General features: G+C 40.3%; 1 protein-coding gene across 1 annotated transcript in view; it reads right to left on the bottom strand.

Moving 5' to 3' along the window:
- The window catches only part of srms (src-related kinase lacking C-terminal regulatory tyrosine and N-terminal myristylation sites), a 30,359-nt gene extending 15,080 nt beyond the window's left edge, over nt 1–15,279 (bottom strand). Inside the window, exons 1-2 of the mRNA XM_072448753.1 lie at nt 14,780–15,279; nt 1,381–1,502 (exon numbers count right to left, since the gene is read on the bottom strand). Of these exons, the coding sequence (XP_072304854.1) occupies nt 1,381–1,502; nt 14,780–15,195 (538 nt within the window). The 5' untranslated portion in view covers nt 15,196–15,279. The remainder of the gene's footprint in view (nt 1–1,380; nt 1,503–14,779) is intronic.
- Between the last annotated feature and the right edge of the window lie 1,623 nt (nt 15,280–16,902).

The raw sequence follows: 16,902 nt of genomic DNA, 5'->3' as shown, positions 1-16,902 counted from the left end.
TAGAACGATTGTATTCTGACTTTAAGCGCATTGCGAACATTAAATTCCTGTGTATTTGTCACTGTACATAACTAAAATCATAATTTAAGTAAGTCAGGTACTGCACAATGTGACAGTATTCAGTACAGTTCTCCGTCTAGATCAACACCTTTTAACGCAAGTATTCAGTATTCTTGAACTAAATACGTGTTCTACGTATTCTTCCTAACACTGTAGTGAGCGTTTAACACCGTTGTACTGTGTTGTGGAGCCCGTTTGAGGATGTGTGTATCGTATCGTGAGGTACTAGGCAACACCCAGACGCACAGTATAGCGTTAGACAAATCAGATCTGTGGAGAGGAGAGCCGCCATCACAGAATGGTTTCGAGCAATAAAAGCACCCATTTTAAAGTAAATGTAAGACGGGTTTCATGCCATACTGTGGATCATTTCAAGCAGAACAATGACATCTCCATGGAGACGAGCAGTTACACAGTGCCTCTTATGTTCATCCAAAGCAGAAAATCTATTATAAGTCTCATTTCATTCAACATTAGATTGTGTGTTGGGCTGTCACTCAAAATAAGAGCAAAGAATGATGGTCCATGAAGGGGTTCTTGTACTTTAAAGTATGCAAAACAATGCATTCAGGCACAGAGACTTTATAGGACACTTACCGTATTTTCCGGACTATAAGTTGCACCGTTTTTCATAGTTTTGGCGACTTATAAGTGATATTATTTGTTATTTTGACACTCGAAACCACATTATTTTCACTCTGGCAACCACAATAGGGCGCTCTAGGCTCTAAGCGATGCAGAAGAAGAATCTGCACTTCCTCTACCTCCGGAGTTTGTGGAGTTGTTTAGAAGTGACACAGGAAGAAGAATTCAATGGATTTTTTGGGGGTTTTAACATATTTTGCTTGTGTTTGTTTTGTACTTTGTGCAGCACTTTGGAGGATTTGTGTTGGTAAAATGTGTTATACAAATAAAGTTGGATTGGATTTGATTGGATTTAGTGATTTGGGGTAAAACTGATGCTTTGGTAAACTTGTTAGCATGTTCTTTATGCTATAGTTCTCTGAATAACTGTTCATATGTTACGTTAACATACCAGACACTTACCACAGTTCTGTCTGTGCCTCATGTAGCTGAAGGTGTTAGCGTTAGCATACGTACACCTATTCACCATGTTCTCCTTCTCTGTTATTATTTTGGTCTTGGATTTTAAAAATGAAATATCCCCAAAATATCCCGCGACTTATGTTCTTTTCTTCTTCTCTGCTATACATCTTTTGGCTGGTGCGACGTATAGTCCAGAAAATACCGTATATTGACATTGAGTGAGACTTAATATGATTACTTCATATGTGCTGATGTAGTGTCCACAGAACTGACCTGATATGGTGTACTCGTCGCTGTGGCTCTCGCTGATGCGCACCAGGAAGGAGCCATCTTTGTTCTGGGACGCCATCAGCAGCTTCTCCGCTTTCCCTCGGTTTATGTTGCCATAGTACCACCTGGACAGGGCAGAGGATCCAGTCAGCACAAGCTTTGTGTAAAACGAACACAGGGAAAGTAGCCGCGCTTTACGGAACGAGGACAAAATTAGCAGCGATAATATTGACTTGATCTTTCTTTTAGCATCGACTGTTCCGCCCACAGACAGATGTATAGTGGTATCTCTGTCATTTAGACTTTAAAAGTGCACTCGATCTTCTTTTTAGCCTTTAAAAGTGCACTATAACTTCTTTTCAGCCTTTAAAAGTGCACTTGTCTTCTATTTAGCCTTTAAAAGTGCACTAGATCTTCTATTTAGCCTTTAAAAGTGCACTTGATCTTCTATTTAGCCTTTAAAAGTGCACTAGATCTTCTATTTAGCCTTTAAAAGTGCACTTGATCTTCTATTTAGACTTTAAAAGTGCACTAGATCTTCTATTCAGCCTTTAAAAGTGCACTAGATCTTCTATTTTAGCCTTTAAAAGTGCACTAGATCTTCTATTTTAGCCTTTAAAAGTGCACTTGATCTTCTATTTTAGCCTTTAAAAGTGCACTTGATCTTCTATTTAGCCTTTAAAAGTGCACTAGATCTTCTATTTGGCCTTTAAAAGTGCACTAGATCTTCTATTTAGCCTTTAAAAGTGCACTCGATCTTCTATTCAGCCTTTAAAAGTGCACATGATCTTCTATTTAGCCTTTAAAAGTGCACTCGATCTTCTGGTGGAGGGTCCAACACCGGCTCATCTCAGGAACATGTGCTGGAATGTTCCAAAGTAAAGTTTTAAATGTCTTTTATTTATTCAATTACATTTGTGTCTCTCAAACATACCAGTGGAGTCATAAAACATCTCTAAACCAAATAATAATAAAAATAAATAAATAATAATCATATTTTTTTTCATAAATAAATACATAGAATAATTTTGGAAAGAAATACCGTATTTTCCGGACTATAAGTCGCACCTTTTTTCATAGTATTGGCCGGGGTGCGACTTATACTTATACTCCGGAGCGACTATTATGTGATATTATTTGTTATTTTCACACTTGCAACAGCATTTCATTCTCCAGTGCAACTTATATATGTATTTTTTCTTCTCTATTATGCATTTTTTGGCTGGTGCGACTTATAGTCAGAAAAATACGGTATATGGCCAAAACCCATTGAAATACTGTTGTTTTCGGTTTATTTTTTAATGTATGCTGTATCAATGTTACTTATTTCGTTTTTTAGTTTATCGTTGTTGTTTTTTGTGGTGAAGGTGGAATATTTTAGTTTAGTTTTGCGACTGTATTGTTGTGTTAATTGTTGTTTTATTTTTATTAAACATAAAAAAATACCTCCAAACCAAGTATTTTGGACAGTAATGGCCTGGTTTGTTTGGCTTCCTCCTAAATCACAACGCTGCCCTGTGATTGGTCCAGTCTCTGCCCAATCGTAACAACAGGCATATGATAAAAATAATATACAATCCATAAGGAAAACATGTGAAAGTATTTGGAGCAGTGAGCAGCCAGTCCAGCCTGTTCCGGCCGGCCACGCCCCGTCACATGACTCAACGTCCAACTCAACACACAGTACAAGTACAAGTATAGTGTTGAAGTATAGTGTTGAATACATGAAGTATGAACCGATACCGTGTACATTATATATCATCATTTAGCAAAATAATAGGACACATTTTTGTTGTTGTTGTAATCTCTTCACATTCTCTTCTTAATTTAGACAAAGAGTCATGTTAATATTATTTTTCTTTTCTTTTAAAGGCTGAAAAAACAATATTAGACTTTATTAACACCAGTATGTGATTGATACTGGAATAAATCATGACTTTTAAAAGATACTATACACGCACTTCATAGAATAGTGTCCTTGTGCAGTTGTTTGAAGCCTGCTCTGGGACTGACCTGTATTTACTCTCCGTGCAGTGGATTTGGGCGCGACGCAGCGCTCAAGTTTCACTGAAACTGTCGACAAACACAGCTCAGCACATTCTATACAACGTGTTTGAGGACGTGAAGATGAGCACGAGAAGTCTCCAGCCGCTCACTCGACTGTCCACCAGGCTTTTAGATAGAGGGCCGTCTTCCCGTATTTTGGACGGGGTATTTTAAAATGTGGACGGGCATTTTCGAGTGCAGGGATGGCCATTTTATTCATACATCTTAGAAAAAAGGGAATATTACAGTGTTCTTGCTGAGGGGTTTTGGCCCCGCCATGCTGAAAAGACACCGCCAGGTATGAAGATAACCGGGCGGCGGCGCACTACCCAAAAGATAGCACCAGGCTGAAAAAACATCCGCCAGGTTGAAAAACAAAGATCGTGTTTTCATTCAACATACAACGCTATGATATAGTTAAGAAAGCTTCCCTCAATAACGTAAACGACTTCCATTCTCTGTTCACCAGATCACCCTCCGAGCTCGCGCCGTAGTGTCACTTTTCTGCTCACGCCGCCCACGGCGCTCGATAATATGAGAAGCCAATATGATCACACTCCGCCACTTAGGAGCGGCGTATGGCGTAAATTAAGAGAACGCCGAGCGCCATCTGGCGTAAATTACGGCGCTCGTTTACGGCGCACGGCGTAACGCCAGACGAGGTTAAAAGCGCCGCTTTATTTTATAAAAGTGTCGGAAAATAGGCCACGATACGCCGCTCCCAAGTGGCGGAGTGTGATCATATTTATTGGCTTTCTATAATGACCACATTTTTAAAGTACTTTTTATTAGTCTGGAGAACGCCTCGTCGGCCCCCGTACAACCGGACACAATGATTTGGACGGGGTGTTTTCAAATCCTGTTGTCCACACAAACAAAGCCTTTATATAGAACAATATTTGAAGTTTTAAAACTTAAATACTAGAATGGCCACATAATGCATATGATAAATATTACAGAGAACTTATTCAAGCTCATATTTCACAGGTGATCGAAACATCAGCCCGTCATTCACTGACCAACAGGAGGAGGTGGTCCTCATCACCAGCAGCCACATTTCAGACTGTACTACAGACTGTACTTCAGACTGTACTTCAGACTGTACTTCAGACTGTACTACAGACTTCAGACTGTACCTCAGACTGTACCACAGACTGTACCACAGTCTGAAGTACAGTCTGAAGTACAGACTGTACTTCAGACTGTACCACAGACTGTACTTCAGACTGTACTTCAGACTGTACTTCAGACTGTACTACAGACTGTACTACAGACTGTACCACAGACTGTACTTCAGACTGTACCTCAGACTGTACTACAGACTGTACCACAGACTGTACCACAGTCTGAAGTACAGTCTGAAGTACAGACTGTACTTCAGACTGTACCACAGACTGTACCACAGTCTGAAGTACAGTCTGAAGTACAGACTGTACTTCAGACTGTACTTCAGACTGTACCTCAGACTGTACCACAGACTGTACCACAGACTGTACTTCAGACTGTACTTCAGACTTCAGACTGTACTACAGACTTCAGACTGTACTTCAGACTGTACTTCCGACTGTACTTCCGACTGTACTTCAGACTGTACTTCAGACTGTACTTCAGACTGTACTTCAGACTGTACTTCAGACTGTACTTCAGATTGTACTTCAGACTGTACTTCAGACTGTACTTCAGACTGTACTTCAGACTGTACTTCAGACTGTACTTCTTAGCCGGACCCTCAGACTTAGAGACAGATGAAGAGCCTGACACACAGAGCTGAGGCCGTGCAGTGGTTAGTGCTTCAGCCTCACAGTATTGAGGGTCCTGGGTTGGACTTGAGGGCGGAGTCAGGGTGAGTTGGCCCTCAGCTGCAGAGGCTGCACTCGCACAGATCCATGGAAGTGACAGAGAGAGAAGCTCACTGTGACTGAGCTTTACTGGAATGAACATTTGGACTGTTGTTGTTGTTGTTGTTGTTGTTGTTTTATGGCGGTTGGCATCCAAGTGTTGCATTACCGCCAGACTTTATTCCTTAGACTTTTTGACTGTGTTTGACTTATTCTAATGGTAAAGACAAAAGGAATCCCAGCCTTAGTCACTTTCATGGTCAAATCTGCATCCGCTTTATTAGGAATGAGACGCAATTACCACGACAACGAGACAATATTTTGATATAATTTATCATAAAAACGTGTACAGTTCATTTTACAGTTTTGGCCTCACAATAAACAATAAATAAAAACTCATGTTTTGCTTTCCATGTGTTTTTTGGAACCACAGCTTCTCACGAGCTTTTCTTTTTTTGCTGGAGCCAAATTTAAACAACAAATCTCACAAAATCATTCCAAACATGCTCAGTCTCTATGTCTACGATCCATTCACTCGTTTTATTCTTCGAACTCAAAACTGTTGGAGAACGACGCAATTACAGCATGAATAAAAGACAAAGGACTTTAAAGGGCGAGTGGCGCGTCGCTGTGTTTGATTTTCTAACTGCTCCTGTCGGTTAAAAGGTCAGATTTGTGACTGCGGAGGAGAGTAAATGCACTCTCTCTCCCCCACGTGCCTCCAGGTCGACTTTGACACAGTTCTGGAGCGGGCGCTGCTGCAAATGTACATACGAGATGAAGAGATAACACAAACACGCCCACAACGCAAACACGGCGCCGTGGGAACGACCGGACACTTTTTGGGCTATTTACGCATCGTGTTTCAATAAGTATTCAAATCTACTCAATAACAAGTTCAAACGGTACTTCTCAGAGTAGTTTTGGTACAGCATATTACTACTGCTCGAGTAATGAAGTATCTCGTTCCTCTTCACAGATGAAAGCGCCCCCTACAGGTCGGACCACTCACTGAACTAAAATGTAGTGAAGATAATTATATATTGAAACGTTATGACAGAACAAACACACACACACACGCACGCGCACGGCAAAACTACATCCCAGGGGCCAAATGCGGCCCTCAGACCAATTTTTGTTGGCCCTCTGGCTTCCTGCTAAGTCGGTCCAAACAACAAAAATAAGTACTTTTTTCTGTCAACTTCAATTCTTATTAAAGGTGTGGAGGCATCAAAACAATGTCAAATGCAAAATTTACAATGATTCACTTTGTGAGTCGACAAATTCGACATCGTCGGGTTGTTTGTGGCCCTCAGGGACATGAAGTTTGGACACGCCTGGTCTAAAGGATTAAATAAGATCACTTCACCCATCAATTCATTACACAAATAAACCCTCTGTGTTGTTAAATGTCTGTATTTTTAACTAACGCTTCTCCTCTGCACATGCTCAGTTAGAGCTTCACTTCTCTGCACATGCTCAGTTAGAGCTTCACTTCTCTGCACATGCTCAGTTAGAGCTTCTCCTCTGCACATGCTCAGTTAGAGCTTCACTTCTCTGCACATGCTCAGTTAGAGCTTCTCCTCTGCACATGCTCAGTTAGAGCTTCACTTCTCTGCACATGCTCAGTTAGAGCTTCACTTCTCTGCACATGCTCAGTTAGAGCTTCTCCTCTGCACATGCTCAGTTAGAGCTTCACTTCTCTGCACATGCTCAGTTAGAGCTTCTCCTCTGCACATGCTCAGTTAGAGCTTCACTTCTCTGCACATGCTCAGTTAGAGCTTCTCCTCTGCACATGCTCAGTTAGAGCTTCACTTCTCTGCACATGCTCAGTTAGAGCTTCACTTCTCTGCACATGCTCAGTTAGAGCTTCTCCTCTGCACATGCTCAGTTAGAGCTTCACTTCTCTGCACATGCTCAGTCTGTTCCTCCAGTGCATTTTCATATTCAGACAGAATCAATAGTGCATAGAATATTAGAGCATCTTCTGGAATATGCAGCAGGTTCTGAGGCACAGACGGTACAGGCTGAGGGAGGAGGAGTGTCACATGCTTTAGGGCAAATAAGAGTTTGTAAAAGAGGAAGGGATGAAGGGATGAAGGGAGGGAGGGATGAAGGGAGGGAGGGATGAAGGGAGGGATGAAGGGAGGGAGGGATGAAGGGAGGGAGGGATGAAGGGAGGGATGAAGGGAGGGAGGGAGGGATGAAGGGAGGGAGGGATGAAGGAGGGATGAAGGGATGAAGGGAGGGAGGGAGGGATGAAGGGCGGGAGGGATGAAGGGAGGGAGGGATGAAGGAGGGATGAAGGGAGGGAGGGATGAAGGAGGGATGAAGGGAGGGATGAAGGGATGAAGGGAGGGAGGGATGAAGGGATGGAGCGATGAAGGGATGAAGGGAGGAGGGATGAAGGGATGAAGGGAGGGAGGGATGAAGGGATGAAGGGAGGGAGGGATGAAGGGATAAAGGGAGGGAGGGATGAAGGGATGAAGGGAGGGAGGGATGAAGGGAGGGAGGGATGAAGGAGGGATGAAGGGATAAAGGGAGGGAGGGATGAAGGGATGAAGGGAGGGAGGGATGAAGGGAGGGAGGGATGAAGGGAGGGAGGGATGAAGGAGGGATGAAGGGAGGGAGGGAGGGATGAAGGGAGGGAGGGAGGGATGAAGGGAGGGAGGGATGAAGGAGGGATGAAGGGAGGGAGGGATGAAGGGAGGGAGGGATGAAGGGATGAAGGGAGGGAGGGATGAAGGGAGGGAGGGAGGGATGAAGGGAGGGATGAAGGGAGGGAGGGATGAAGGAGGGATGAAGGAGGGATGGAGGGATGAAGGGAGGGATGAAGGGAGGGAGGGATGAAGGAGGGATGAAGGGAGGGAGGGATGAAGGAGGGATGAAGGGAGGGAGGGATGAAGGAGGGATGAAGGGATGAAGGGAGGGAGGGAGGGATGAAGGGCGGGAGGGATGAAGGGAGGGAGGGATGAAGGAGGGATGAAGGGAGGGAGGGATGAAGGAGGGATGAAGGGAGGGATGAAGGGATGAAGGGAGGGAGGGATGAAGGGATGGAGCGATGAAGGGAGGAGGGATGAAGGGATGAAGGGAGGGAGGGATGAAGGGATAAAGGGAGGGAGGGATGAAGGGATGAAGGGAGGGAGGGATGAAGGGATAAAGGGAGGGAGGGATGAAGGGATGAAGGGAGGGAGGGATGAAGGGATGAAGGGATGAAGGGATGGATGAAGGGAGGGAGGGATGAAGGGATGAAGGGATGAAGGGAGGGAGGGATGAAGGGATGAAGGGAGGGATGAAGGGATGAAGGGAGGGAGGGATGAAGGGATGAAGGGAGGGAGGGAGGGATGGGGAGACGTGAAGGGTTAATGAATATTCACGATTATTGAGACCAAACAATAAAATCCTTCATTTTCTTCATTCTCGTGGTCTATAAATAATTACATTAAACACAAACATCTTTATTACACACAAGTGTGTGTATGTTATTCATGACTCATGTGACTTTCATCAGTTATTGAACGCTTTAATTGAGAAACGAACTGCGTCAGCCGCAATGATAAAAAATGTAATCGACGTTTCAGACGGTTGTGCAGATGTGAACAGATGATGGAGAAATGAGATCAAAGCCACAGATGCAGTTCTGTCGTGACTTTCTGGGCTTTTGTTTGTGGAATTATTCTCAAAACAGCTCAGAATCTGTATTAGAGTCGTGTAGAGTAGAGTTTATCAATGAGGCGAGAGAAAACATTTTGAGTCTTCAAAACAGTGTTTGCATTATTGAACTTTGAACTGTTGATTAGGTTGTGATTTCATTGTTATATCAAGTTAACCAATGACTTTCAAGTGAGCATCAGGTGTTGTCACGTACAACCGCTCCACATCAGTTCCATCTGAACACCGTTTCACCATTTCATCAAGATCATTAAACTCACTATCAATAAATGTTAAAGATGCAGCGCTTTATAAAAAAGTCTATTCCTCACAAACATCTCCAGGGAAACTTTTAATATTAATCAGGATTTGACAGATTTATGGTGCCGTCTACACAACTTAAACTCGTCACCCGCACCATGGTAAGGGCCGTTTATCTGATTATCTTTTAAAACATTTTGGTGTAAACACGTGGGGGGCTCGGAGTAGAGCCGCTGCTCCTCCACATGAAGAGGGGCCGGCTCCGGCTCCGGGTCCGGGTCCGGCTCCGGGTCCGGCTCCGGGTGTGGTCAGTCCAGGCGAGAGGAACTGGCTCAGGTTCCGCCCGCTTCATCGAACACTGCACGTGTGACCGGAGAGAAGGGAGACGGGTGAAACGTGAGGATGCCGGGGCCCTACAGCGAGGATGAATAATGAAGCAGGAGCGGCTCTGCAGCGCTGCAGCGCCCGCACTTGTTCAGAGATGTTCACGTCTGTCACTCACTGTAATCTGTTCTATTGTAAGAAGAAGACGGGAAATCAAGGTTTTTCTCTTGCCAAATATGACGATGCCACACTTCAGGACGATCCCACGTGAGCTCAGCGTGTGATCGTCTTCATGGTGTCGATGGTTTAGAATCCAGAGAAAATGATAAGTTCTGTTGAGATCGATACGTGGCACTGATTTTTTTAAATATGTTTGCCACTATACACTGTAAAAGTAAAAGCTTGGTTCACTGACAAATGGTGCAGGAGTCGTTCCCAAAACATACACTCCCGACTTCCATTCATTCTACTACAGGAAACATGAGGTGGATTAAGTTGGCGTGATCCTCGTTCGTCCAGGAGTGTCCGGCTGCATCATCCGGACACAGTTTAAGAGTGTCTCATCCAAGAGTCATTCTCAATCTGTGGTTCAGGTCTGAGAACAGGTGTCGAGAGAAGTCTAATTGTTTAGGACGGAAAAGAAGAGTCATTTGACAGACTTTGGACTCAATGGGACGTTTTCTTTGGGTTTTGTGCCTTTTTTTGCTTTATTATTTGTTGGATGTCTACCGTTGTTTGCATTCTGGTCTTGTTCTGGTCTTCTTTTTTCATTGCGTTTGTTTAAATGTTGCCGCCTATTATTTTTATGTCGGTAAAATCCTCACGGATCAGATCAGGAGCGTGTACTAGGACTAACTAGTACTATACCGGGTCTGAACGAGGACTAACTAGTACTATACCGGGTCTGAACTAAGAGTAACTAGTACTATACCAGGTCTGAACAAGGACTAACTTGTACTATGCCGGGTCTGAACGAGGACTAACTAGTACTACACCAGGTCTGAACTAAGAGTAACTAGTACTATACCAGGTCTGAACGAGGACTAACTAGTACTATACCGGGTCTGAACGAGGACTAACTAGTACTATACCAGGTCTGAACTAGGACTAACTAGTACTATACCAGGTCTGAACGAGGACTAACTAGTACTACACCAGGTCTTTGTATTATTCTTTTGCTTTTCAGAGCTAAAGTCGTCTGTTTCTTCTGAGGGCTCACACTGCTCTGTGATTGGTTTATCCAGCTGTCACTCAGAGCCTCTCAGAGACCGACCAATAGGGAATAAGAAAAAGTGTTGTTTTCGTATCGCCGCGTTTCTGAGCCCTACTTCAAAATAATCATTCAAATATATGACATTTTATTGCATTTTTGCCTGTGTTTGTTTAATAACCAAACGCAACTCAATTTACTTTAAAAGATGAATTTAAACTCATTAAAGAAAGAACAATAAACTTAATTTCAATACCAACAAATAGGCTGATTTCAAAAGCAATACTCTTTTCATGCAAATGTTTTTTGGTCTTTACTTTTCCATGTGGTCGTCATGAACAGTTTTCAGAATAAACTCATAATCCTGGAAAAACTGTTCAGTCACATTTGGTCCCGTAAATGTGATTTTGTTTTAGAATTTATATTTATCTGATTTTAAGTATTTTTGACGATTCTAGTGCTTAAATAGTAATGAATGTATCATGCTAACTGTGATTTAATGTAATGTGATTTAATGTAATGAAATGTGATTTAATGTAATGTGATTTAATGTAATGTAATGTGATTTAATGTAATGTGATTTAATGTAATGTGATTTAATGTAATGAAATGTGATTTAATGTAATGTGATTTAATGTAATGTAATGTGATTTAATGTAATGTGATTTAATGTAATGAAATGTGATTTAATGTAATGTGAGTTAATGTAATGAAATGTGAGTTAATGTAATGAAATGTGATTTAATGTAATGTAATGTGATTTAATGTAATGTGATTTAATGTAATATAATGTGATTTAATGTAATGTAATGTGATTTAATGTAATGTAATGTGATTTAATGTAATGTAATGTGATTTAATGTAATGTGATTTAATGTAATGAAATGTGATTTAATGTAATGTGATTTAATGTAATGTGATTTAATGTAATGTGATTTAATGTAATGTGATTTAATGTAATGTAATGTGATTTAATGTAATGTGAGTTAATGTAATGTAATGTGATTTAATGTAATGTAATGTGATTTAATGTAATGTGATTTAATGTAATGTAATGTGATTTAATGTAATGTGATTTAATGTAATGTGATTTAATGTAATGTGATTTAATGTAATGAAATGTGATTTAATGTAATGTGATTTAATGTAATGAAATGTGATTTAATGTAATGTGATTTAATGTAATGTGATTTAATGTAATGTAATGTGATTTAATGTAATGTGATTTAATGTAATGAGATGTGATTTAATGTAATGTGATTTAATGTAATGAATGATTTAATGTAATGTGATTTAATGTAATGTGATTTAATGTAATGTGATTTAATGTAATGAAATGTGATTTAATGTAATGTGATTTAATGTAATGTGAGTTAATGTAATGAAATGTGAGTTAATGTAATGAAATGTGATTTAATGTAATGTAATGTGATTTAATGTAATGTGATTTAATGTAATGTAATGTGATTTAATGTAATGTGATTTAATGTAATGTGATTTAATGTAATGTAACGTGATTTAATGTAATGTGATTTAATGTAATGTGATTTAATGTAATGAAATGTGATTTAATGTAATGTAATGTGATTTAATGTAATGAATGATTTAATGTAATGTGATTTAATGTAATGTGATTTAATGTAATGTGATTTAATGTAATGAAATGTGATTTAATGTAATGTGATTTAATGTAATGTGAGTTAATGTAATGAAATGTGAGTTAATGTAATGAAATGTGATTTAATGTAATGTAATGTGATTTAATGTAATGTGATTTAATGTAATGTAATGTGATTTAATGTAATGTGATTTAATGTAATGTGATTTAATGTAATGTAACGTGATTTAATGTAATGTGATTTAATGTAATGTGATTTAATGTAATGAAATGTGATTTAATGTAATGTAATGTGATTTAATGTAATGTGATTTAATGTAATGAAATGTGATTTAATGTAATGTGATTTAATGTAATGTGATTTAATGTAATGTGATTTAATGTAATGTGATTTAATGTAATGTAATGTGATTTAATGTAATGTGATTTAATGTAATGAAATGTGATTTAATGTAATGTGAGTTAATGTAATGAAATGTGAGTTAATGTAATGAAATGTGATTTAATGTAATGTAATGTGATTTAATGTAATGTGATTTAATGTAATATAATGTGATTTAATGTAATGTAATGTGATTTAATGTAATGTGATTTAATGTAATATAATGTGATTTAATGTAATGTGATTTAATGTAATGAAATGTGATTTAATGTAATGTGATTTAATGTAATGTGATTTAATGTAATGTGATTTAATGTAATGTGATTTAATGTAATGAAATGTGATTTAATGTAATGTGATTTAATGTAATGTGAGTTAATGTAATGAAATGTGAGTTAATGTAATGTAATGTGATTTAATGTAATGTAATGTGATTTAATGTAATGTGATTTAATGTAATGTAATGTGATTTAATGTAATGTGATTTAATGTAATGTGATTTAATGTAATGTGATTTAATGTAATGAAATGTGATTTAATGTAATGTGATTTAATGTAATGTGATTTAATGTAATGTAATGTGATTTAATGTAATGTGATTTAATGTAATGAAATGTGATTTAATGTAATGTGATTTAATGTAATGTGATTTAATGTAATGAAATGTGATTTAATGTAATGTGATTTAATGTAATGTGAGTTAATGTAATGAAATGTGAGTTAATGTAATGAAATGTGATTTAATGTAATGTAATGTGATTTAATGTAATGTGATTTAATGTAATGTAATGTGATTTAATGTAATGTGATTTAATGTAATGTGATTTAATGTAATGTAACGTGATTTAATGTAATGTGATTTAATGTAATGTGATTTAATGTAATGTAACGTGATTTAATGTAATGTGATTTAATGTAATGTGATTTAATGTAATGAAATGTGATTTAATGTAATGTGATTTAATGTAATGTGATTTAATGTAATGTCATTTAATGTAATGTGATTTAATGTAATGAAATGTGATTTAATGTAATGTGATTTAATGTAATGTGATTTAATGTAATGTGATTTAATGTAATGTGATTTAATGTAATGAAATGTGATTTAATGTAATGTGATGTGAGCAGATTTTAAGCATTTGTGGCGTATTCTCATTTTCTCTATTTTAGCTAAAGAGACAACACATACTGTTGCTGGGTCAGAAACTGGGACAAATTAGCTGCTGGGACAAGGGACACGGGGCTCATATCTGACCCTGTCCCGGGCAAATGGGGACGTCTGGTCACCACAATGTAATGACAAAAATACATAAATAACAATAATAATAATTTTGAAGTTTTTAAAAAGCCAGAATATAACTCTATTTTGATAATGTCCCAAAAAAAACACCCAAAATTACAAAACAACAAACATTCTATTTTAAGTTTAAAAAGTTACGTAAAGGGAAGTTAAAATAAAAGAAAATGCAGTAATTTTCATAGATTTTATCCATGTAACTTCACTTTGACGCTACATGCTACTGAACATAAATACAATCTGTGAAATACTTTTACTTTACTCCAGATATACATTTTTCTAACTTAAAGGCGGTATGGACGATTTTTCGGCGATTTGAGAACGTGGGTTGAAGTGCGCATGCGCACTCCCCGTGCGGACTGATACAACACACACGTGCGTTTGTTTATTAGCGTAACGGAGCGCATCGCATCTCTCGTCTCCCGTAGATTTCCGTCCACTTCTGCGTCAGCTCGAACTGTCTTTCTCCGTCTTCATTTTGTCCCGTACACTGAGGGAACTATATTATGATAGATCCATGCGCTTAGGCACGCGGAAACGTGGGGACGAGCCTGACGCGGCTGCAGGTGAGCGGTAGGTGCGTTTTATGATTGATACGTGGCAGGACAAATGATTTATCCACGCCACGAGGAAATATGATAAAAAAATTGCTGAAAAATATCGTCTATTCCACCTTTAAATACGGTACATTTGCTGCATTCTTTATCATTCTTTATGTTTTAACTGCACCGGGGCACACACAAGACCCTCCCGTGGTGCGTTCAGGGACACTCACTTGTGCTTGGAGAACTCGTCCTGCAGCAGCGCCACATAGTTCGCCGGGATGAGTCCGGACTCCAGGCGGCCCGTCAGCTTCTTGGCCAGCACGTACTCCCCGCGCTTCTCGATCACCGACAGCTTGTCCCCGCCGCGCACGGACAGCTCGTCGTCGCTCCGCGCATCGAAGTCGTACAGCGCCTGGTACAGCTGCGCGGGCCGTTTCTGCGGAGACGGCGCGGCGGGCACCGTAACCCCCGCGGGCGCCCGCAGGTCCCCGGAAACGGTGCGGATCTCCGCGGCGGGGTTCTCCAGCACCGTGGCGCCGCCGTTGCTGTTGCCGTTGCGGGACACGTTCGGGTAGCGGAACCCGGGCCATATCCAGTCCCAGAGCCGGCGGCAGCACGGCATGCAGGAGCGGCAGCAGCCCTCCATGCTCCTCGTCACCGGTGTGGGTCCCGCAACATGACGCCTCTGCCGCTGCTGCAGCCGCTCTTATCCCAGGGAAAAAGAAAGCAAACTACTGCCACCGGACCGACCGGTTTGTCCGCTCCGCCCGGTGAACGCGAGGAGGAGCGGCGGAGGCGGCGCGGTAGGAACGGGCGAAGGAGCCGCGGAAGAATCAATGAAATGTGGAAAAAACCCAACAACACGTTCAATAATCGGAGGGAGTCGGGACTTTCTCCAGAAAATGTTAATCCCGAGTTAATCTGGGGTTAACCGGAGCCGAGTGGAACCGGGGGGAGCACGGGGGGGGGCACGGGAGCACGGGCGGAGGGAGGGAGGGAGGAGAGGGAGGGGGGCACCTGCTCCGGGGAGGCGGGGCTACGTGATGAGGTGTGTCTTTGGCGTTCACTTTACGGCAGAGGATCAGGCAAAGGTCACATGATGATACACACACATGTACACACTTGTACACGCTTGTACACGCTTGTACACGCATGTACACGCTTGTACACGCTTGTACACACATGTACACACATGTACACACTTGTAAGATAAGATAAGATAAGATAAGATATTCCTTTATTGTCCCACATGGGGAAATTTCATTGGTGCAACGCAGGTAGATACATAGGTAGATACAGAAGAACAGATCACTTATAGGAAGTCTGAAAAACACTTTCAGTAGAAGATCTCCTATAAATAAAATAAAAACTCCCATAGACAAATAAATAAATACATAAATTTATGTACAAGTGTGTACACGCTTGTACACACATGTACACACTTGTACACACTTGTACACACTTGTACACGCTTGTACACACTTGTACACACTTGTACACACTTGTGTACACGCTTGTACACACGCATGTACACACACATGTACACACTTGTACACGCTTGTACACGCTTGTACACACTTGTACACACTTGTACACACTTTTTGGGCTGTTTATGGTGTATGTTGGGCTTTGTTCACAGATCACCCAGTGTCATGTGCAATGTATTGTTTCACTGTAAATAAAGGACTGATTAAATACTGTCACTCACTTTATTGTTCTATGACTTACAAACAAACGAATCAGCCAAAATGGAAAAGCTGTACGCAAACAGAAGTTAGACATTTCTTGTTCTGATCACTGATATAAAATATAATTATGAGCTGAAATCATTACATTATTAAGGCATCACAACAGAAAGTCATACAAGTCATAAAGACATCCAAAGAAAAGTAGGGCACAAAAAGTCCAATGTCCCATTTTGTCCATTTCCAAACTTAGTCACGATGTTAGTTTTCCCTCTAATGTCTGTTACAATGTCAGTCCAGTCCGTGACCTTTGGGGTTGTTTGTGTCAACCATTTTTTGTTGATGACCTTTTTTCCTGCCAAAAGTACATTCCAAATGTATCCATTTATTGTGTCCATAGCAGGAGTTTTGAGGCCTAAGCACATAGTTCTAAAGTTCAGAGGGATGGTATATTTGCCCTTTAGCATTAGCGTGGGCGCTGCAGACAGCGCAGGGCGGTGTGATTCTTATTAATATGAGGTGGAGTGCACTATCTTCATATGGACGAGATGATCATAATAAACAACCTTCATGGGCATAAATAACACAAACTATAAACTACAAAATAATGAAGAGTCCAATTTTACCTGGTTATTTTTTCCATTCCCACTCTCGTAACTCTCTACGCA

Source organism: Eucyclogobius newberryi, unplaced genomic scaffold (genome assembly GCF_026437365.1).
Source record: "Eucyclogobius newberryi isolate DKJ021-1_F unplaced genomic scaffold, fEucNew1.0.hap1 SCAF_17, whole genome shotgun sequence".
Taxonomy (NCBI): domain Eukaryota; kingdom Metazoa; phylum Chordata; class Actinopteri; order Gobiiformes; family Gobiidae; genus Eucyclogobius; species Eucyclogobius newberryi.
Note: the sequence above shows the minus strand (reverse complement) of the source record. Positions and strands in the feature narration are given on the sequence as shown.